Here is a 25763-nt window from a genome sequence, read left to right as displayed (position 1 = left end):
ATCGAGAAAAAAAAACGCTGGGTGTTTGAACTTCTTAAATACCGCGTAAAAAAAGCGTTTTCAAAGGTTTATTCGCAAATCCAACCTTTTACCGAAAAATATTTCTCTGCGACTTTTGTGTAATTTTTATACGATTGTCACGAGAAACGATAGTTTTTTTCGGCTGAGAGGCATCGAATTTAAGATACAACCCGTATACGGAGCAGTAAACTTGAGTTAGAGCAAGATGGGGAAATCTTATTTCTTCGCAAGCACTTGATTTATCCGAGCAGGCTGGATAAAAATATATGTCGTATTACTTCCCGCGGGAACAGGTGTTGAGAATAATTTCACCCCTGGCCGATTTTCTCGTTCCAGCAACCGCCCGTTCTTCTTATTCGCATCGAAAATACAGTAGGAGGCACGCCAAATAGACGTTAAGCAAGGGAGATTTTAGAGTAAGTTTTTCATGCCGCGAAAATTCGCGTATACGTGTTCTTTGCACCGGAGAAATTGCATCAAAAGATTGAAGTTCTCTCCCTAAATCCTTTTTTTTTTTTTTTAACATTTTGTTACTGTACTAGGAAAAGATGTTAAAATTTCGAGCAAAACGCTATAAAACGCATTAAAGACGAGTAGTAGAATTTAATTCGCATCACGAAATTAAAATCACCCGATCAATCGACAAGCGTTGGATTGTCAAATAGCGTTATTTTTCACAATTTAAAGCAACGAACGCATGAATAGAAATCGTTTTCGGCACATTTATGTCTATATTTCTCTTAGTGTCTGTACTTTTGAGCAGTCTCGCGTATGACAAGAAAAAAGAAAACCCGATAGAGGTTACTGTCAGCCACGTGGATAACTCGTAAAATATGGTCAATTGAGACTCACCGAATCCGTCCATCAAGGAGGATTTCACAGAAAAGATAGTCCGTCGACTCACTTCTTTCTTTTTTAAACCATCTTTACGCATTAAGGTTGACCTTTAACAAATGTCAGAAACGCCATTTTAGCTTTATATTATTCAACGGAGACCCGCATATATCTTGGATTTCTAAAAAATCATAGTTTATTCAATATGCTTTGCTTTATTAATAATTAAGTTGAACTATATACACTCGGATGAATTAACTATCTATCATAAATTTAACCATTTACATTTTTTTGTTACAGTATAATGCCCGTTTGGATGAAATTTATCAATATCAAGCAAAGTGATCATCTTCAATGGACTCAATCGTAAATCTTAGAATGTAAGTAATATCTTATTTTTTTATTTTTCATGCTAATTGCCAATTATCAAGCTAACATGTTTGCACAGAATATCGTAAAACTAATTTGCGAAAAGCTTATAAAAATTCTGGAATAATAATAAAATTTCAGCCAGTAAAGAATATGCTTTATACTGATTGTATATTTGTATTATAAATATAAATTGATAGTTTGGAGAGAGATATTTATTGATACTAATTGTAAGTAAAACAGATTTATCATTATATATCTACAATTATCATCTATGGCCTTCAATTCGTTGATAGATCTTATAATCTTTTCTTGATTCTCTGAATTTCAAAACATCAATCATCGGATTGTATTCTAAGAAAATGAAAATATTTGTAAATGAGAATCATTTTTAGTCAAAATATTCTTTTTTAATGGTTTTTTTATATTAAAAATAAAATAATTTGTGTATAAATTAATTTTCTAACTAAATTTTATTTAATTTCTTAAATTTTTAATTTTTAATATAATTAAAAAGAATGTTTAATATTAGATATAAAAAATGTGTAAATAATAACGTTCATAAAAATTATTATATTAAAATATTATTATATAAAAAATTAACTCGATAGCTTAAGAAAGCGTAAGAAAAAAATGCCATTAAAATTAAATTCTAGGTTTTGAAAAAACAGTTTCTCTTCAAAAGTTTATATAAAATTAACAAATATCTATCCGTGCACAAATATTGTATTAAGCAGTGAGAAATATCAAAATGCAATTTTAACTTGTCATTCGCTGTTTGTGAATTCATTGCCATTTCCTTTTTGCGATATCTGTGCCAGAGGCGTACGTTATCAATTCGTTCGTAAAGCAAACGAAAATGCGATTTTGATATTCGACGACGACCGGCGATAAATCACGTATCATGATTATCGATGTGTTACCTCTGCTTCTGACTAATCTAATCTATCATGTTTGCCATCTATGATATTCACACACGCACACGATATTCTCTCTCGTCGCGTTCCCGTCATTATTTCACGTTTCGTGTTTTTCGTCGCGAGGAAACTGCACGAGAATCTTTAAGGATGGCAACATCTCTCGTTGGCCTACATACATGCACATATATACGTGTTTATTGTTACTTTGCGAACCGACTGCACTCTGTATTTTTCGCCTTTCGAAGAGAAAGTACTCGTAAAAGGAAATCTTTGCAGTCTCTCACTACCGTTCTTCGTACGAACGAAGTGACACGAAGGATGCGCACTAGCAAAACATCATTTCTCGACACCAGATTCTTTTTATTCCTCCACCGACACTTCACCGTTGCTTGTGCGACAAGCCTCGTGTTATCGGGTCGCGTAACAGCCTCTAAAAAAACCGAAGAAAAGTTTTGAGCGAGATACTTTCGCCACCCTCGACGTGCCGGTTGGCGCTAATTTTTACAAATCTCTCCCGTAAAGAAGCGAAGTTTAACAAGTTTAATTAGCGGTTTGTACGTAATAGCGCGACAGGACAACGGAACGACGCGACGAGTCAACGAATTTACCATAATAGATCTTTCGAGGTAAACGCGGGTGTGGGTTAATGCCTCACAACGGACTTAAATTCGATTATTGTTACTCCCTCTTTCTCGTTTTCTTCGTCGCAAAAAGACGAGACTGCTTTTTGTCCTCCTATGAATTTTTCAAACGGCACGATAAAAAAACACGCAAGAAAGGACACAAGATAAATTTTATATCGCAATTTATATCGTGACGACGAGCAGAGATACTCAAGATGTAAAATACAAGTTTACACGCTAGGCTCGCTCGTGCTCGCTACTAATCGTTAACAGAGAGAAAAAAGAATTATGCAAATAAATATTATTGAAGGTTTTTCTAAAGATTACTGAAAAAACTTTCGTTACATTCATTGCATAATAAATGAAAAATATATTATAAAAGGAGATAAATATCTCTAGACAAACACAATCGTAAAAATTATTAAGTGAAAAAATTAAAATATGCAAGTTAAATTATAATATGCAAGTATGAACATTGAACACGTATAAAGTTCAACTGTTCAGAACATAAATGAACTTTGCTCAAACTATCATCCATTAGGATAATGCATTTAATTAACATAATTTAAATTAATACGCCACGTGTATGTCATAATCCACAGATGAGATTTCATTATTATCCTCTGTCAGAAGGGAAAGTAGAACATTTTGTTATATAAACAAAATAAAATAAATAAAAATGACAATTTTTTGGTGCAGAAAGCTGCACATATTAAACTCTTTTTTCAATATTTATTTAGTTAATATTTATTTAGTTAAAAGAAGAAAAAAGTAGAGATTATTTTTTATTATCTTCATAAGAATGTAATATTCATAGATAAAGATTTTTTTACAAAAAATGGACTGTCAATCATTCAATATTTCAATATATTTGAATATCACAATATATTTTTCATTTTTCATGTTACACTCTCTTTCTCTTTCTCTCTCTTTCTCTCTCTCTTCATACTATAATATGTACTTTTAATGTGCTAATGTGGTAGAATATGCAACAAATATCACTCTATTTCAACAATAATTTTCCAATTTACAGAGAGTTAATTTGCTGTTTGCATGCGCTAGCTCTTCTCTTCTAATTACTGCAAACAAATCCGAATTACCTTAAATCACTACGAATACCAATTCGAAGTTAGAATGCGCACGTTAAGACGGTTGAAAAGTTTAATTACGTTTGTCACAGTAAGAAAATGCGAAATAGGTTTGCGTAAAGACGAACAAGACAGAAATCTATCATGACTACTCTTTGTGTTATATAGTAAATACATTCTATTATATTATTATATGCTCCTTATATATACTAGTTTCCATATTATAGATACATTAATTAATCTCGAAACATACATTGTATCCGTTTTATGCAAATTATTTCCAATATTATAACTTCCTTATCTTATGAATGATTTTTATTGAATAAAAATGTAATTGTAAGAGATGCGATTGAGTTATATATTTTGTTCGCACATGTGGAAATTAAGCGCAGGTTTACGCATATTGTTTATTCTTCACACAATCGCAATTCGCATTATCAATCGATCCGTAAATGGGAGTCGAGAAAGAATTGCACACATGATATCTCTGCTTGACTAATGTCGCACATTTTTCAATCAGAAACGAAATTGTAAAACGTACACAATCATTCGGTTACCGGAATGAGAAATCGAGGCAAACAATTTATTACGCTACTCATATGACCGATGCTCCGAGTACTTGCCATCAATTTGGATTATTTTTCCAATAACATGACGGAAAAAAGATTTCTATGCTTCACGTATATACATGTTTATATATACATTGTTTTCTCAATATATAAAATTAATTATTCAATTAAAATAACTTTGTTTTTGTGTATTTCAAACTAATTCTCCTATAGAAAAAATTTAATGAAAATTATAATTATGGAATAAATTAATATTTATATGATTTTTGTGAATATACTAACGAAACATTGTGAATCTTATTCGATTTCAGATAATTGTGTATTAACAGATATTTAGTCTCAGATTTAAGTATCAAAATTATACAAGTATTCGCCTATTAAATCACTATCGAAGGAAATCAATTTAAAAATTATAAAAAAATTTATGATCGACGGAACACATGGTAAATCTAGGTCACTCTGTATGTGTCGTTTAAATATGTGAGAGAAGCGCGCCTACGACTCTCAATCTCAGCTCTTTAAATGCTATTAAATCCGGTAAAGGCAATTTTAATTGCAGCGATATTAAACGTTCTACGTGCGAGATTGATGATTTGAATGATCTTTGCTAATGAAAGCGCGCTACAGCCTTGCATTCTTAATTCTGCATTTCGTAATACATGACAAGGATATAACGAGAGCTTTATTTTCTTCTACAAGAGTTAATAGCACGTGTGCGATTTGTGTCGGGATACCTCTTAGAGAGATGCTTTTGCAATCAAGTGTAATTAATACAAATGTTCAGGTGATATTTACGATCCGATGAAAGAGGAAAAAGCTCGGCAGACAGGCGCCGATACAGTAGTATTAGTACTATTTAGAACATCGGAACACACAAACACAGATACACGTATTCTCCTCTTGTTTTTATGATGCAGCGCATCATTTATCGTGTGGCTTGCGCAGATGCCGAGGGCAAGAGAGAAAATAGCTTACAATAGGGGCGGACATCGAATTCCCTAAATACGAGCACGCGAGCAAGCATCGTACTGCGGTCCAATTGACACGCACAAAACCCATCTAATATAAACGGTCGGAACGTCAGGATTAGTAATACATGACATCCACGCGGTTACTCCCCTGAGGAATTAAACTGTTGATGAACATCTAAATATTAACCTGATTAAGTTGCCAAACTGTATAGTTTAACAAAAAAATAAATTTTTACAAATTTACGAAAGAACATAATTATTCTCTTTTTGAAATTGATATCGGTCTTCAAAAAGTCATAAAAATTTAAAAACACAAACTATCGAATATTATCTAATCAATTCAGGCAAAGATTTTTTTAGTACTAATTATCTGATATTAAAATAACATGGCAAAATAAATTATTTTAATTATTAAAAAATTTAAAATTATTGAATATACAAATTTAATGTTAAAAAATATATGATAATCACAAAAATCTTATTAATCTGAATTTTCGAATTTCTTTTGAGGATTTAAAATTCTAGCAATATACTTGCATTAGTGTATTGACAAAATAAAATTGCTTTGAATGTCGAAAAAATATTCAATCAATATATTCAATGTCAGAAAAACTACAAGAAATGATCATTTTTTTCCTTGGATTTTTTTTTGTTAAACTGTATTTTAAAGATTCTTTCCTGTGCAAAACGACTAAAAAAATAGGCCAGTTTATCCACTGCTAAAAAAGGAGAATTTAGACAGCGTGCCAGAAAGAGCTTTTTACGGTTGCCGCAAAGATGCAAATGCGTTTACAACACGTCGAAGTCGAAGTACCTCGCCGCGACTGTCTGTTTATTCGAGTTTTGATTACGCACCTGGGAAACGTGAGAAAAATTATATTGCAATGGAACACACACATACACTCAAGAATTTCACTCTGTATTTATGCGTTGTGGACATTAAAGACGATGAGTCGCGTTTCTTTTTTCTAAAATCTCGAATATTCTCTCATTTTGTTATTATTTGATACGCGGCAGATGCATTAAAAATTTCTAACGACATTATGGGTCGGGGTCAAACGCGAGGTTGGTTGGTGTTCGCGTGGGTGCACACACGTGACATCGATCTGAAGACTTCCTGACCTGGGCGTGGTCCTATGAAACGGGAATAAAGGACTGCGGATCGTTTGTGTGACGGCGTTTAACGTTGGACGTCACAAAATGGGAGCCATCATTTTTAAGCGCTACAGTAAATCAGTCTTTACGAGTAAGCTTTATAACCGGCATTCGCAAGTATGATTAGCATTTTATCTCAACGTCTAATATTTATAAATTGCTACAAGTTGTTTAAGTTATAAAGATCTTACAACTATAATTAGTATCTATTCTGAATATACGTGTTTAATGTCATGCTAAAAAGTGGATAACCAGAAATAGCAGAATGTAAAAAGAGAATATTGAGCAATTTCTTTTTTAATTAATATCAAATAATATTTTAAGAGTTTGAAAATTAAAACTGTAAATAAAATTATAATATGATCCATAAATTATATGGACTATATATGTGCTACAAATATATGTTTATTACGATACTTTACAAATTAATGACTAAGTAAATTTATAAATTAGCTTAATGAGCACCACAATAAATCGCAATTAAAAATTATATTTTTTTGTGAAATTGTTCGATTTTTGAGAATATAATTTCAACTCGAAAATACGGACATCTGTGTGTATACAAGATGTATTTACAATCATGATACAATTGGTAAAGCAATAATTTATCGTAAAAATCAAAGTCTCATATAAAAAAAAATTATTTAGCATTTTTTATTTATTTGATACATCATCGAGAAATCATCCCTTTCTTGTGCTATGATTTCAGATGTATTCTATATTTTTCATGTAACGTGTATCAAAACTGACGCGGTAAATGTTCGCTCGCGAAGCAACTCATTTATTTGACGAGAAAATACAATACAAAAGTTCTCGCACGCGTATTTTTGTTTTGCAATTTTCCCTTCCTATAGTTTTTCAATTCCGGCGGAATCAGTCGACGGATATCGAGCTAGTAAAACATCCGTAAGAAACGGAAGTGCACTATATTTACCGCAAAACGGAGAGTTATTCACTTATTTTGCTGACAAACGGTTTTCGCCTCGCGGAGGAAATTAAACTTTTTCTTCCATAACCAATTTTCCGTTAGGTTTGCGCCGCCGGAATATTTTCGACGCCCGATTATGTGTGTGTATGTGTGTGTGTGTGTGTGGCCAGAGATATTAGTACACACCCTCCCCTCTCTCTCTCTTTCTCTCTCTCTCTCTCTCTCTCTCTCTCTCTTGTTTCCCTCCCCACCGATACGTTAATTATGCCACATAACGCTTGCCGGCTGGCCGCGAAAGTTTGCTGTGCGTTTTACATAGCGTGTGCAAAGTTAACTATACCAAAATATCACCTACAAATACTCACCATGTACCGCGGAGGAAAAGCGAATTTGTCATGCCGCACGTGTAAGTTGACACATATAATAGGTAAATTAAGTTAATAATTTACGATGCTTCTGTAGGATTCAAACAAAACTTGTAGTTCTAGGAAACTAGTTTCAACACTAGCAGAATACTTATTGTCGATATCAATTTGGCTTCCACGTATAATGAGTACGTTCTCGGTCCTTGTATAATAAATTATTGGCAACTATGATGCTCATACGAAAACTCGTACAAACTAGCTTTATCGATTACAACAAGTGCTTCGACACCTGTCTGTAAATCCATAGTTCTCATAAGCCACGGATTTTGTTTGAAGCTTGCGCGAGGAAAAATAGATTTTAGTAAATTGTGTCGCTTATATACACCGTTAAACAAGTCGTTTGCAGGAAATTTATATAGACGTCCAATGCGAACGGAAGCAATTTTCACGATAAAGTATAACCTTAACGTATGTAATACCTCGGTTATGATAAATTCTCTCACAGACAAGAAAAGATGTGATTTTAAACTGTACATGAATAGCGCATTAAAAAGTTATAATTTCTAAACTTGGACTACATTTGGAATCTTTTAAATAGCGGTATTAAATTTTGCGAATCGCGTACGGAATTTCTGATAATAAAAGAATAATGCTCTTTTAATATTACATAACATGACGAAATTAGTATCTTATCGTGCAATTAATGAGCTAATTGTATATATGTATAATGGAATAGTGTGAACAATAAACAATTCTTGTATTAAAGCATCCCATGATAGCAGTCTACTGTCGTTTAATTAATTTCCATGCAACATCGCTGAAGCGGAAAGCTCGATCCGTACTTAATTAAGGCATCTAAGCGACGCCGCGTAACACCAGGTGCATTTCAATGAGCATCGATAGATAAGTAGCTTATAAGCATCGAATTCGATCCGTTTAGAAAACCCGATAAATCGGATATTGATCTTACATATAATACATCGCCGCGTATAATATCATGTATCGATCTTAAGTATAATGATAGATTATTTGATTACTTTCGAGATTGATTTTCTTTAAGTAAAATATCAAAATGTAAAATCGGGATAAAACGGAAAAAAGTTATAAATGCATTTCTTTTCTAAAATTTATAATTAATAAAACAATACTGTTAAATAACATACAAAGATTGAATAAAAAAGCCAATAGCTTTAACTCGAAAGATATATTAATTCTGTATAACTGTCAATATATGTAAATAATCATATAATTATTTCGAATAATAAATAAATAATTATATTTATAAAAACATTAATAAATTATAAAATATATCTTTGCAATATAAAACATATAATATTATAAAAAGTCAATTGCGATAAATAATAATTTCTTCGAAATAGTCTTTACAAGAAAAAAAGATATTCAACTTCGTCAAAGTTGCTTTTAAAATTTAGGTCGAATATACCACTACTGTACAAAAGATCATACGAAATAAAGACGAATAACAGAATAGAGAGAAGCGTAATAGAAAAATTTTCGACATCATCGGTCGCGCGCGGGTGAAGTTTCCGATGTGCTCGCGCAGTGGAAGAGAAGCCTCGGGATATTTTATATCCCGAATCGGCTGCGCATCGTTCGTCTTCGTTAATACAGACGGTTTAAACCGACAAAAATTCTGGAAATAATGAAAAATCGGTTACCTTTTTGCACAGTGAAGGCTGCCTATTGTCTCCAGTCCTATCTTCGACCGGTTAAAACTTCTCGAGAGATTCCATCATACGGTCAAAACCTTGACCTTTCGACTCTTTTAGCGCGTCTCTTTCCTCTCCGCGTAATGTCTACAACCTGTGTCAGGAGATGCTGTGCTAATGGTGAAGCCGAGTACCTACAGTTTAAACGTGTTCATTAAGCGAGATGCGTGGAAAATGTAAATTATCGCATCCATTATACATCGATTATTAACTTCTAACAGATTCACTTTGAAATCGATTTCTTTATCTAACAATTTAGTTTAGTCTGAGTTAATATAATATTATATGTAAGTGTTAGAGAATATAAAAAAAAATCGGAAAGATTTAGCTCGGATCATATAAATAAATACAATTTTTTTTCTAATTTCTAAATAGAATTCATAACAAAAATTTTAATTGAATTAAAAATTAGAAATTTAAAGAGATATTTAAAACTAGAAAATAAAAATTCGATGAATAATGATCTATCAAACTTTCGCTGAAAGAAAATCAATTACAATTTTTTGAAAAATCTCAACAATATTTTATGTGATATTTTAAATAAACGATACATTATATTTCTAAATCTAAAATCTGTTATAGATATTGATATAAAATCTATTAATTGATATATAATTAAAAGTTCCAATGCAGATATTATTATTTTTAACATCACATATTATAATATTAATTAGTGTAAAAATATTTATTTAATCTTAAATTTAACTTGTATTATTTAGTTTATATTGCATAGTACTCCCAAAATAAAATATTGTATCTTTGCTAAATTGTTCTGTATTAAAAACTGTTGAAAATATCTTTTATCGACCGTTATCAAAGTTGTACACTAAATATTCCATCATGTGTAACAAATCTATAAAATTATACAAAAAATCTATAACATTTCACTTAACGAAATGAAGTGAAATACAGGCAACATTATTACTCCACATTACACATATATTTCCTCGAATGTATACACCAGATATTGGACGAATGAGTGGATGACTTAATGGAGTTTGACCGTTGATAATGACGATGGGAAAATTGCGAGTAATAACGTTGATAACGCCGAAAAGCTCTGCACGCATACATATATGCACTTTGTTACTACTGTACATATCGTGTTTATTCGTCACACTCTTGTTCAGTTTGCGCTCATATATTTGCATATGGCTAGATAGATACATATATTCATCTGTACATAATACGCACCGATACATAATACGAATATATCACATACTCTCATATATACTTTATGTGCATAGATATAAACGTTGACTGGGAAACAAGACTTTCACCCATCTAATAATTATTTCTAGAATTATTTATCCTGTTTGCTCTTCTGCCTAATCATCATCAAGTTTAATATCGAATAAAAAGCTTCGATAGAGCGCTTATAAAATTTTTGTTATACATAGTAATAGTAATAGTAATGTTATCTCACAATTAGATTATTGTATTCAATATATATATATATATATATATATATATATATATATATATATATATATATTAAATGTATAATATATATTTATTTTAGAATAGAGATCTCCTTTATTGTCATAATAGAATAAGTTGCAAACGCGTTTTACGCTCTCTCAATTTTTTAACTTTCCCAAATTTTTAATAATTTTTTTATTTGGTTCTTTATTTCGTCGTTTCGTCATTTATTATTTTCGCGAGTAAATATAAATAAAACGAGAATAAAACACTATATTAGTGTATTTGACATACTTATCCATTCTTTCCTGTAGAGATACAAAACTTTGGGAACGAGATATTTGTTTTTCACATTGACTGTTGCGGAGAAGAAAGTGTGGTCAGTTATGGATCTGCGAGATTTGGGAAAGTTATAAATCCTCCTTTTCTCCCTTCCGAGAATTTAAAACTTTTCTAAAGTACAATTTTTCTCGCGCGCGCGAACTCTTGAGAACAAACTCGCGGAAAAAAAATCGGGCGGAGCAGAGTTTGCGCTTTATATCATTCGCGAGAGAGAGAGAAGGAAAGAGCGCTGTTTCCAGAGTATTCGAGGAAGATTCAGATTTTTCACGGACGCATCGAACAAGCACTATGCGAACGTGTTAACGTGAACGCATTTTGTACTTCGGTTTTTTTTTTCTTTTTTTCGAGGCGTACAGTTGCGTGTACGCTTAAGCATGCTGGAGCGCGCATACACGAACCCCTCTGGTATCAACGGCACGTATAGTCGCTATTCTATCGACCGCCCCACATATTACACCTCCACATTCTTCCTCCTACCCTATTCTCCTCGTTCCTCATCCCCTGTGTCAAACTGCAGCCAATTGGACCCTCGCGTAGTCAAAGACGCGCGCGCATTTTTCGCGATTTTTCTTCGGTTCTGCCAGAACAAACAGCTGTGCAATTTCCGAATCTGTTTAAAAGGGTAGGTTAACTTGTTAAATTAATTTTCTGAAAACAGCCGGAAGATGTTTCTTTACTTTAAAATTATTTTTTAATCTGTACACTAAGTTCGTCGAGTCTGTTCTCTGTATACTATTTTTTATTTCCTTAATTCCGTTTAAAGTGTTTATAGAATAGTCTCATTTTTTATAAGTTGCTTTATTTAATTTTTGAATCTTTAATAATATAGATTTATAGAAAAAACACGGATATATTAAACAATTTTTATAGAATTTAAATTAAAATGTAAATAGCGTAAAAATCGGTAAGTACTTATTACGTGCATACACGAGTCGATCGATCGTTGCTGACGTATATTTATTTGTATATTGTTTGTGCAACCAATGCAGATGTTTTTTTATTTACAGAGCAATGATTTAAATTCATAGATTTGAAACCTATGAATTCTCTCCACTTTAATATCTTTGTGAAAACGTGAAACGTTTTTTAAAAAAACACATGCAGCTTTTATAATTAAAGTTACAACACTTTCGTACGCAAAACCGTTAATTATCTATTCACAATCTCTTTTAACCTTTTTTGTGAATTTTAGATGCAATTCAAAATATTTATTAATAATTCTCTCTATCTCATGATATTCTACTATTATTAATAATTTCTATCTTTTTTATAATTCCTCTAACGCTTTCCTTTATTTGTTTGTACAATGCCGCAGTACAAAAGACGAATGAATAATGATTTTCCCGGAGAGCCACCTGGCTTTGTAATAACGTAATGAAATATGCATGCGCAAACAGCTATCTATACATTAGAATAGCGTCTATTATCTTCATAACGGTAATAATGAGGCACGTATGTTGCAACCAACGAATATCATATCGCAGAAAACAATAACGCTTACCGTTCACTATTTGCGATAAAATATACAGATCGAATATAGTAAATTTTATTGTCCAATTGACAGCCACATTTAACTTTAATTAAGCTTATTATTTATTATTGCGCGCTATATCGCGCCAACATCGGAAATGTTTTATTAACTGTAATCGATGAAGTGCCAATTCATTATATATATTGTACAAATAATAAATCTATATCTGGCTATCCATACTTGAATAAAAGCCGGATGATATAAAAAAGGAATAACGCACCTATGTACTATACATCCTCGTTCGATCAATCGTCTTTCTGATTGAAATATTGCTTATCGAATGTCGTGTTATTGCCATGATCTTTCTTCACTCGCTTATTGATTTGATCTTTTGTCGTTGCTTCAAAAGAATTACAAGTATATTATTACAAACACAAAGTTAGAGAATTTAATTTTATTCCCAAGAAAAGAATTTTGTGTTTTGTATTGTATCCACATATAAATATGTATAAAATATCTCAAAAAAGTTTTACACTTTTTCTAAATTATATATGTATATATGTATATAATTTATGATGATCTTATTATCTAAAAAATAATAAAATAATAATTGTTTTAAATAATATTTATAACTTATAGTATGTAAAGGATATAAGATAGTTCATTTAATGATATACTACCGCAACAATGGCTTTTTCATAAAAAAAACAGTAGTTTTGAAGATAGAAAAGTTTTATGAAACCTTATAATTCTTATAAACCTTATAATGAAAATAAAAAAAATTGGAAAACTAATAACATATTTATGCTATTCTAAACTTTTTTATATTTTTTACATATATGTATTTTATTGGCAAAATGTATGATATAAAATTATTCAAACTTAAAAGACCTTAAAAAATATATATTAATTCTTTTAAAAAAAAAAGGAAATAATACTTTGTATAAAAAATATTGTTTAACATATTCGATTTGTTCATAAAAACTCACTCTCTGATTAATTGTTATCTATAATTAACAAGTCTATATATTTATTCTAACGAAATATGTGCACAACAAAAAATATGTATGTCTTGTTTCAAATTGTCCAAAAATTTTAACATTTTACATTTCATTTAATATCCATGAAAAAATTCATATCATTTATAGCTGTTTATAATGAAAGAATAATATTTTATCCTTTATTGAAGAAAATACCATCGTACAATACACAGTGCAATTTAAATAAAACGGATCAAACTTTATTAAGATTCTTTCTAACACAGCACATAATTTCCTAATTAGTAGTAAATAACATCCTATATTTAGTTCAATTTTTAAATATCTGACTCATTTAGATTTCGATTAACTTTCCATGTGCTTTTTCTTTTGCTGTCCATCCAATTCCACATGAAAAAATATTTTTTATTTCACTTGTGATTTGTATTTATTTAAAAAACATAGAAGTATTCTCCTAAGAAACATTTTTCATATATAATGCGCGTTCTTTGCAAGACTTCAAAGTTTTTGACAATATCTTTATGTATTCTAACTTATATACTCCAAGATCTAAAAATAAATCTAATTAAGATACTTAGGTACTCGCAACAAATATTTAACTCTTATCCTGGAAATTTATAATCACATGATATATACTTTTTAAATTTCTAAGACAAACTAAACTTCTCTAAAGAACTTCCAAATAATTCCAAAAGCCCTGTTTTCGGCTACAAGAAGCATTCGAAAATCAACTTAAAGACAATGGGATGGCGTTGTAATAGTCGCATGAAACCAACTTCGTACAAACAACACGATTTTCTCAGTGAATATTTTCTCGTCTTTACTTCTACGTCAATGCATCGAACATTTTCTCGTAAGTGGAGGAAAAAAGCGCTCTGATGAGATTCAGCCGCGATTTTAAAAGAGCTTTCATTTCATAGCGAGAGTGATGAGAGAGCGACTCTAGCAACGCTAGATATATTTTATGCAAAGCGACAAATGCTTGAAACAAGCCGCAACGATGTTTTTAAAATGTCGTCGACCATTATAAATATTATATTTCTCCGTTGAAAAAGTGACTTCTGGAAAAATTTAATATGGTAAATTTTTTTCTAAATTTATTTCAAATTTCACTCATATTAAAAATTTTAATTTAAAACAAAATAATTTAATTTTTATAATATTATAAAGTACTCCACACATACAAAACATATACTATACACATACACAAAATGTGAAATGTATCTCTTAAATAATATTGCAGGTATAATAACTACTACATAATTATATAACTATAAATAATGTCCGAGTAGTAAGTATGTCTGTTGTATAATAAAAAAGTGGGAAAGTATCGAACTGTCGCAAAAATAACATTCTAATTACTCACAAAAAGTTCGTTTTCATAATAATACAAGTGCTACCGCCCAAGTCTAATAAAGCTCGAAAGTTTCTGAACGTTCTTCAGGTTCGCCTGAACTTTCGTTGGTGATGCGGTATAGCGGCGGTTTCATAAAATCTGACGCAGAAAAATAGAACGATGTAGCGCCCAACGCAAACGAGATAAACTTCTTCTAGCGCGAAACGAGCTTAAGCAAGCTGCTGTAAATTTTATCCCGCACTCCTGTACAAAGTAACAAATTTTCGCGCAAACGCAAACGCGCAAAAATTACCATTCTTTAATTAAAATTCCCCGAAGTTTTATTTGAATGCATTGTATTTATGTCTTCAAATATTTCAGTGCTTGTAATTGTTGATCAATCGTCTATTTTTCGTCTATTTAGCGACTTTTTTGTTATATTTTTAGTACTATATTTATTACTTTATTATAATCATTTTATTTAAAAAATAATACTCTATATATATTGTCTGTTTTTAGAGTAGAGTCCGAATTAAGTAAAATCTTTGTTAAATATCAAGTTATTAATAATTTTTGCATTATTAAAAAAAATAAAAAATAAATTTTCGGAGGAAAAAAATCTGATTCTTCAGTTAATTTGAGCCTTTTATTTAAAACTTGAAATTAAATGTAAAAACATATTAAAACTTAAAATTACAAAGTTTATCATTCCTGTTTCCTAAAATTTAAATATCTAATCACCTTTAAATTTGCCGAAAAAAAGAATACATAGTAACAGGTGCAGAACATTTTGTACATTTATCGTATTAATTATAAAAATGTAATTTGATCAAAAATATTATTGAATAAATTTGAATACTTGGTCTAAAGTAACTGTAAACTTTGTCTAATAGGTTGCTCAGAGAGAGAACAAATAGATTCTCAAATACTCGTACAGCGCACGTGTGAAATGTGTTACAACCTACGTTCTCTCGTGCCTGCATTTTTGCCTCCAGGCTATTAAATGTTACAATAACCTCTCCTTTTTTATATCCGTGCAGAAATAAAATACATCTAGCTCGTATATCCATCGGAAGCGAATTATTCCCACGCAAGCTTACCGTTTTCCATATATTCGAAATTGCAACAACACAAATCGTAAACCGTTAAATTGCGATCCATTTTAAAATAACATTTCATTATGTATGTTTTACGTTTGCAGTCGTAATTACAAATAGGAATACATGTAACAAATAGGAATAAATATTTATTTTAGAATTTACAAGAACATGCACGTGCGCACAGCTTTTCTGTAAAAATAAATTTCAAATTTCAAATTTATTAATCTTTTAATATGCATATTTAAGACAAGATTATTAAACAGATACAATCTAACAATACTCTAATCTTTTCTGATTATTTCAACTAACAAAGTTTCTGTTCTTTTGCTCTGATTCAAGATTCGACTAAAAATTAATTATTATCATTGTTTTCCAAAAATAGTGGAAAATGAAAAATTAAGTAGATTGATGTAAAAAGATATTTCTATTAAGTATATCTTAATAAATGCAATTCGTAAAGATATCGAAAATATATAAATATAGATAAAAATATAATGCTACATAAATAATTCTTTATCGAATTTTACAATTTCCCCAGTCATAAGATCGTATGTAAATAGTTATCTCGGCTATAAGATTTACAGGATTATACTCCTCAATAAAAAATATCAGAAAATTAGTAATAGACATTATTCACTGCGCTATGTACAATACATATCGTACATAACTATCTAATCGAATCAATGTATAATCTCCGTGATTCATTCAACCAATTGATCTAAGAAACTGTTCTCAATAGCGAAATCGAGAATCAAACTTCACTTCACTGTGACTCGAGCGCATCTATTGTCGATCATTAGATGCAGCTAATAAAGTATTCCTTGCCATGTGCCGAGTTTCCAAAGAGCCAATTGCAACTCCTCGCGAATAATAGCGTTGCTGTGCAGTGACAATCTCTTTACTGCTACGAATTATAACTTCCTATAGTAATATGTATTACACCATTTGAGAGAACAATGCGCAAGAAGTTATATATGTATATAATCAAACCAAAGGATTTAATTTGTGTAAAAAAAATTGCGAATATAGTTCAATTTAAAGAATAATAATTTTAGTATTTTATAGTGATTTCGTAAATTAATAATAATAAAAAAGAAATAGAATAACTATTGTAAATTTTGAGCGTAAATTTGACCTACAAAATATTTCATTAGGTCATAATTTTAAAATATTTCACGTTAAAATTGTAAACAAAATTTTTAAATTTTTGTTTGTTAAAAATTTGATATATTTTGATAGAATTTTCAAAAAAATTATGAAAAAATTATGAAGAAATTAAGCACTCCATAAATCCAATATTTAATCATAAAAATTTTATTAATTTTAATTTTAATCCAATTTTAATCAATAAATTCTTTTTGAGAATTAAAAGCTCTGTCAATATATTTAATTTTGAATAGAATAAAACTTTTTTTCAACACGTCGCATACCATAACCGTAATATGATATTCATATGATATGACATGATAATATAAAATATACTAAAATACTCTTTAAACCTACCTTTAAACTTACCTTTTTAAATAGGTATACTAAAATAACCTTTTCTATAATTTTAATTTCACATTTCCCAAAATGTAACGTGATAAAACATTTTAAAGAGATGATATTTTGAACATTAAAAATTATGAACAATAATTATTAAACAATAAATACTATTCATAACAAGGAATAGTAATTATTACTCAAAAAAATCTTTAATGTTAAATCTATTATGATCTGAATATATCCTCTCTTGCAAAATGAGTTTAAGAACTTCTCGAGTTTATGAAAAAAAAATTATCTTTTATTATATTGTAGTGTAAAGTATAGTTTTGTATAGACTACTTTTAAAATGTGAAAGAAATATTTTATCGGGAGCCGGAGAAAATCGAGCTTGAAAAGTTACAAACTAAATATATCATCCTTCTAGTCATTCATACGGCTTCCCTCTTATATTCTCAGAGCATATTATCGCTCCGAACTTGGATAATTTACATCAATCTTTCGCTCGATCGTGTCTGAACGGTTGATATGGACGAGGAGGAGCATTGCGAAATGAAGCCGTCGAATGACTCCTCTATCGCCCATCGTCGAACTGAAGTTTAAAGGTGAAACACGCCGGTGCATTCTGCCAGCGACAGCTTGCAGCTGCAGCCTGCGAAACCGCGCCGCTTTATGGATTAACGAGCGTCCGCACTTTCGCGAAGTTTCACGTAACACGGTCGCAAAGTACTGGCGAATTCGCGACGGAAGTTTCTAGCGCGAATGTGGGCACTAGCAAAACGAATTTCTGATTAATTGCTACCGTAACGGATAATGAATGCTCCATGCGACGTTATGTGTTCGACGACCCTTGAAACTTGCCTATTGAGTATATATAATTTGTTATTTTCGAAACGAAAAGTTTGTTTCTCTATCTATCAAATTTGAATGGAATTCAGGAAATGAGTATGTACATCAAACCTCGAAACGTGCAATGTCCTTTAATTATCTCATCCATCATTCATTCGATTAATTCATCAATGTGAAACTATAGTTACAAATGAGGTAATAAAGATCAATAGATGTCAATAGATGAAACACTGAATTCGTAAAACTTGTAATAAGTTAACTTTGAAGCGTTTTGATTTCTACTTACACTAGAAACAGAAGAAAGAGGAACATAATTGCATACGATTTCTGCATCTTTATTTTTATTTAAATCTTTTTTAAGTTACAATTTCACTTAATTATAAATGTATTAGAAAATTTTTAGATATATACAATATATGTCAGATACCTCTTTCTATCTGCACTTAATTAAAAAGCGAAACAGAGATGAGCCAATCAAAACGTGGTCGTTTGCAATTAAGGCAGTCCTAAATGCACTTTTATTTCGATAACAGCGTACGCGAATTCGAACTTGCTCTTCAGAATACGAATTAGGCTTGAAGCCAGCTCATTTTAGCGAAAATAGAGACCATTTTCCTACTCGTCTTCTTTCTGTTCTTTAGACTTCTTTTTAGTGATAGATACTTTGTTTTCTCTGTAGAACGCAAAGCATTTTTCTTTCAACATGTTTTACCGATTTTTTGTTCCTTAACATAAAATAACGAGGAAACGGAGAGAGTTGCTGTTTTGTGAGTCAGAGACAATCATTATGGTAACTAATAATCTCGGAAAATAATTAAGAAAAAAGTTTAAGATTATTTTATTTCTCTTATTATATATCATTTATATTTTTATCTCATATAAAAAATGATCTCTAACTAATTATAAGAATATTTTCTTCGAACCAGTGAACTTTCAATCGATCTTTCTTTAACGGAAAATGCACTCAACAAGAAACATTATATATATTACTGAGATTTCTTCAAATATATTCTATATATAAAACTATGTAAAAGAAGTAAAAATAACTTCTAAGTCTTGGTAATTTTTATCTCTAATAGTTTTCACCAGTTCTATTATATAGGTGTAATATGTAGAATGAGAAAATCTGAGCAGTATTTCGTGAAAATCTTTTTATCTACATTTTTTTCGCACAGACCATTTCCCAAGTGTGCTATTCCAATAGTATTTTCAACTGCGAAGCATATTAAACTCGAGAACACGACAAGCGAGCTCATTAACTGACGCGATTCCTAAAAATCTTCGTGATAAATCTGCCCGCGCGACTCCGCAAAAAAAAAAAGATTATGCTCTTGAGAACATGCAGAAAGACGAGACTACTCTCGAATGAATTTCGGTGGATTCGCCGAAGGACCATAAATCGTTCGCTCTCTCGATGCCCTTTTACCAGGGTCTTGTGCTTTTTTTCTTCTCTCTCTCTCTCTCTTTTTCTCAATAATAAATCCAAGATTTCGAATTTCATTTTTTTTTCCTTCCTTCTCTCTCAGATTACGGTCGACGCGTGGCCAGATTTGAGGACAACGCCGAAACGACAAAGAAGAAAGAAGCCCGACAAAGAGGGACTTGAAAGGGGGCTTCGATCGGCTCGATACCGATGGAGCCGTCCTGATGCAGACCGCGAAACTACGCGGGGATTACCCGATCCGTTCGTCGGACTAATTCCACGGCAGACCCCGGCGATTTCGCGGAGCAACGTGTTACGCCGTTCTCTCATCTCCCTTGACGGCGCGACAGACCACTTCCACTTCCTCCACCCCACGTGGCCGCACCATCACCTGATAAGGTAAGTTGCTCTTTCCGTCGAAGGAAACTATTGTCGAGCGATTGCACAGTGTGCGATATGCATTAAAGATGATAGATCGTTTCGAGATGATAACTCGATTCTCGTATCACCTCAAAATGTCGATCGTTGATAAGAATCTTCGATATTACCCTATATTTAATGTTGCATAAAATGAGATATAAATTATCAAATTTTTATCTGGTTAGGTAATATTTATATTAATATTTATGTATTATCTGATAATATTTTTAACAAGTAAAAAGTGTATACCATATGCTCGGAAATTATTTTACAACAATTTAATTAATATGATCTCCTGTATATTATAAATTTAATCAACTTAATAGCAGACGAGATTCTTAAACAGAGTAAAGCTTCTTTAAAACATTGCACTTTTATATAGTAATTCGCCCTATCAGTATATTTAGAATGCAGTATATTCAGTTCACGTATATTTAGAATGCGGAAATATTTGTCAAGATAAATTTCTGATATAAATGAAATTAAAACTGAAAATATTGCCGCGACAACAAACTGATAAAAAAATTATAAATTTTTTACCTACTTCATTTCTTTTTATGTTTCTCAATATTATATAACATTATATATAATATATTAAATATAATTTCTCAATATTATAATATTACATATACATGACGGAGATAGATCTAATTAAATTCAAAGCTTCGCAAACAAAACTCTATCGCTGTACACTATGATAATGCAATAGCCATTTATGTTCTTGATCCGATATGTTGATTAATCTCTTCATCGGATTATAGTACACACTACTATCTGATAAGGTTCGCCAATTGACCGTGTACGTCGGAGCACGCCACGATCTGACTACTCTGTCCACACTCGCCATGTGTTTACACGAGGTCTTAAGATCCTTGGCGAACCCTGGTTTGCACGAAGACGTTGATGGACGAGCGTGTACACGCAGATCGGTCCATTTCATGCTATACATCATGCGATAATCGACTTCATAAGAGCAATGTGCGTAGAAACACACCGCCCGGTATCGCAGTATCAGCAATTACTCCGTTTAAGATGTATGCTCGGCACAAACATCGTTCGAGAAACTGCATTTCACGAGGCGGAAATGTCGCGACAAAACACCGTTCTACTTAGCTTTAATTTTGTATAAGATGGGTTTTTCGTACGATTTTATTACAGAGATTTTATGCAGATATATTACTAAAAATTGATATTTAATAATGTGATTTCCGTCTAAAAAGGACGATCAATATGCGAATAATAATAATACCTGGCATCATAAATAGAAAATTTTCTGCAAATATTCTATCGTAAAATATATATTTTATTTTCACTCAATTCTAACATTAGTCGTCCGAATATTAAATTTCATTCAAATTAAGAGCGTAAAATTTTTCCATTTCTTGTTTTATCGGTGCTCTTCAACCGCCAGTATTTCAGTTTCCGTTGTAATATCGCGCGAGGTTTGCATCGTAATATTGAAGTGCAACAAACGACATGTGAATTTTTCACTTTTTTCAAAAAATTCCGTTTTTCTTTCGCATATATATAGTTATTTGCCCGAATGACATTTTGAAAAAAATAACACGAGGATATGTTTTTCGCACTTCATCGAGCGAATATAAAAATTACGGAATAGCTTGAAACAGTCATATTCAACAAGAGACGTATATAGACGATGATTATACGCAAAAAAAAAAAAATTACTACCAGCACAACGGTACAAAAATATGCGTTTCTGCATATTATCCCATTGCTGGAGGCAAGTACGTACGAGGCTCGCAATATTCGAAATTCCTCGAATTATTCTATGGCACTCCACGAATGTCATTGCGAATGAATGCATTCACATAATTCTCCGCCGTCTCATAAGCATGCATTATGTGAGTACTCAATTCTAACGAGATGCAGCATTCTCAATCGTTTTTTGAGGTAACTGGGTCAGATTTAAAATTGTTGGCAACTTTATACGCACATGTTTAAAGTCTTTCCTTGTATTAATATGATAAAAGAAATATTTTTCTTTTATTAAGAAAAAAATTTTCATTTGTTTAAGAAAATATTACGTTCCTCTCTTTTAAAAAACAATCTATATATGACATTTTAATTTCTAATTTTTAATTAACGTATATTTTTTTTTTCTTTAGTTTATATTTTAAATCTCGCAGTTGGTAGATTGTTTCACGCGTACCGGGTGTCAAAATTCAAAATATTGTAAACTGTGTTTTTATTTTAAAACATCAACGATGGAGAAATTCGATGTCCACAAAACGGAATTATTCATCGGAAACCTAAAAGGATGCTTTTATTCGTCGATCGCATCGAATTTTGTGCATCGCTCACGTCGCGTCAGCGAAAAACTATCATCAAGCTGACCTTTTTGCACGGCAAATGTTAAACGATAGGCAAAAAATTGCCGTATTTCTTTCACAAATTGGCACTCGAAACTTCAATCACTAGCTATACAGCTTCCAGATGCAGGGTTGCTGGATTACGTAAAATATATAGATTAAAATATATTCATTATTAATCATCTGAAAACTTCAGCCTGGATTTTCATATATTTAAATCGTAATTCGAACAATTCAATAAATACTACACTAATATTGAATTTAAATATAATTGGATATAAAGATTATCGCAGTTCATTAGGCGCGACCTGATTGCAGCGCATGTTTTACATATGTATAAATTCTGATGTAAACATGTCGAAATAATTATGATACGAGTAAAAAAGAAAAAAATTTCCATTAAATATTAAAATAATTTCTATCAAATTTTACAAATAAAATTTAATAAAATTTAAAAGTAAATTTTGCTCGGAAATGTTTTAGAATTTTAATATGTGGATATATGAATACACGCTATAAATATGCTATCAGTTTTTTAACCGTTGATTGTTAGAAAATTATTGCGTTAAATAATCGATAAATAACTTTTTCGCTCGTCGATAATTATTTTGCAAACAAAGATCATTTGTCTCCTATTTTCAATTAAATCTATGTTAACTCACCATTTGTAAGATATAATATAAATAATTTATATATAAATTATAATTTACATATAAAAGAATCACTAATAATATGATTTTAGAAAAGCTTACTATAAACATATATCTCTCTTCTTTATACAATATTTATGCTATAATTTGATATTATTTTTTATATTCTCATTTTTTTGGTATATTGATTTTTGAAAAATGTTAAAGCTAAACTATTCAATCCTATTCCTTTAACAACGTTAATGTCATGTTAAAAGCATCAAAATTTCTAATATTTTTTTAAAAGTTACATACTGTATTAAAATATTAAAATATTCATCTTATATAATACTCTTTGAATGTAAAGAGAGATTAAGATTATGCTAATTTTAACACAAACAAAAATATAATTTTAACAATATTATAATGAAAATGGGAGATAAGTAAACCACGATAATAAAATTGACATAAGAGAGTACCTTCAATTTTAATATAACTTTAATATATATTATTTAACATATAGTATAACAAGATTAAAAATAATGAAAAATAACATTTCATTTTGAAGAAGAGAGTTTCATTGATTCTTCTCGCATCTCTTTCTCGATATTACTCTCTAAAAGTGAATCAGTGTATTATCACTGTAATCAGTGCTGTACTTATAACTGCTTGTAATCAGTGAGTATTTACTGTTTTTTCAGTGATAATACACTGATTCACTCTAGTGAAAGTAGTATATATACTTTACATTTTTACACTACTTTTACACTATTACACTTTTAGAGAGTACATTGCGAACGCGTACAAGAGGAAAAAGAAAAGAAAAGAGAGTAATACAAAGATAAAATAAACATTTCAGAGCTGGAGAAGCGGCCGCAGCCGCAGCCGCCTCGGAGCTCTGAGGAGCTGGAGGATCTGCACAAGCTGCTGCACTTCCCCGAGGAGGTGGCGCTCAGGTTGACGGAAAGCGAGTACCAGCTGTTCTACCAGGTACCGCCGCACGAGTATCTAAGGCACGTGGCGCAGGATCAGACCACGTTGCAAAAACCTGCCAGGCCACCCCCGTCGCCGAGTCGCAGCTGCAGCAACCCCAGCACCATCAACAGCTCGACCCAAACCGAGGATGAATCTTCCTGGCCTGTTGTCACAGCGTATTCGACCGTACAGACCCTCATCAATCGTTTTAATGAGGTATACTAGCCCTTACCTTTCTTCTACTTCTCTTTTTTCTTCTTAAATACTTCCATCCTAAATTGCTTTGCGAGAAACGATGATATAGAAAAAGTCCTGTAAATTCGTCCTTAATAAGCGTAATATTATTATAATATTCGATTCATATAAAATAAAAAGAATAGTAGCATATTGTAGTAATATACGCGAATCACAATCACGAAAGCTCGACGCTTAGAACCTCCAATCTTTAGTTCCGCTCTCATCAGGCGCTTTTAATGAGGTATCCACTTCTCCAGTGGCTTTTCGTTTTCGCCCGACACTTTCACCTACTTACATCATTCGTACACTCGTATACTCGTATACATGTACACGCGGATATCACTTGACCTCGCTTACTCACCGTCCCATCATCTGCCATTTCCCACTCTAAATTCTTGTCCAAGGTTGAAAACGTCGGATTTTCCATTCCTCTTCTTTCCATATCGTTCTCTTTATCACCACACTAAACAAAAGCCTCGGGCACAGAGAACGCCGTTGGAAAATTCTGAATGACATTCTTCTCAGGAAGTTGCAATGTTCCCCAACTTCCTCGAAAAAAAGGATCATTTTTATTTCATTTTGTGAAACTCAAGTAAAACTCAATAAAAAATCGAGCTAGTAGACTAACGAAGTGTTTAATATTTCAATCATTGCTATTGTCATCGTATTAATTTACATCTCTCGTATCATTGTACTGTCACTGAATTGATGGTTGAATGTTTCTAATGCAATCTGCTACAAATTCCATAATTAAACCTGTGACTAATTTTAATAAAGTGACTCATACATATCGTTTAACGCGTTTCGTATAAACCAAAAGAAATAAATCGTGAATTAAACATTTATTAAATTACACGATTACATAAATGTGGATTGCGGCCAAAAACTCACATCGCAGATGCATTATTCAACCTATTCAATTCAACGACATCAAATTCTAATTATTATATGTTAAAGTGATGATAGTATAATAGTATAATTATTGGCAGATGAGATAATCATTATTACATACGTTTGTTAATCAGGTAAGCTCATGGGTCACTCACGCGATCACCAGCGGTGCTACGATAGAAGAACGACAGGCGGTGCTGTCTTGTCTTCTACGAGTTGCGCTAACCTGTTGGAATACCGGAAACTTTAATTCAGCCATGGAGATAATCGCCGGTCTGAAGT

The 25763-nt window shown here is 31.4% G+C and overlaps 1 protein-coding gene and 1 long non-coding RNA gene across 3 annotated transcripts in view; one reads left to right on the top strand and one right to left on the bottom strand.

The window, feature by feature from the left end:
• LOC145970285 (1-phosphatidylinositol 4,5-bisphosphate phosphodiesterase epsilon-1) overlaps window positions 1–25763 on the top strand; it is a 134830-nt gene that overhangs the window by 67260 nt on the left and 41807 nt on the right. Inside the window, exons 3-6 of the mRNA XM_083096890.1 lie at window positions 1156–1235; window positions 20103–20398; window positions 24238–24569; window positions 25616–25761. Of these exons, the coding sequence (XP_082953016.1) occupies window positions 25739–25761 (23 nt within the window). The 5' untranslated portion in view covers window positions 1156–1235; window positions 20103–20398; window positions 24238–24569; window positions 25616–25738. The remainder of the gene's footprint in view (window positions 1–1155; window positions 1236–20102; window positions 20399–24237; window positions 24570–25615; window positions 25762–25763) is intronic.
• Window positions 23833–25763, bottom strand: part of LOC145970290 (uncharacterized) — a 48374-nt gene continuing 46443 nt past the window's right edge. Inside the window, exons 3-5 of one of the 2 annotated variants that reach the window (XR_014438377.1) lie at window positions 25603–25707; window positions 24586–25135; window positions 23833–24516 (exon numbers count right to left, since the gene is read on the bottom strand). This is a non-coding gene — a long non-coding RNA (uncharacterized LOC145970290). Of the gene's footprint in view, window positions 25136–25602; window positions 25708–25763 lie in introns of both variants that reach the window. The other variant, XR_014438376.1, reaches the window with a different exon arrangement.

The sequence above is a fragment of the Camponotus vicinus genome, unplaced genomic scaffold, assembly GCF_025532165.1.
Source record: "Camponotus vicinus isolate PSW18456_S1 unplaced genomic scaffold, iyCamVici1.0 SCAF_4, whole genome shotgun sequence".
Classification (NCBI taxonomy): domain Eukaryota; kingdom Metazoa; phylum Arthropoda; class Insecta; order Hymenoptera; family Formicidae; genus Camponotus; species Camponotus vicinus.
The sequence above is the reverse complement of the archived record's forward strand: the minus strand, read 5'-3'. Positions and strand labels throughout refer to the sequence as shown.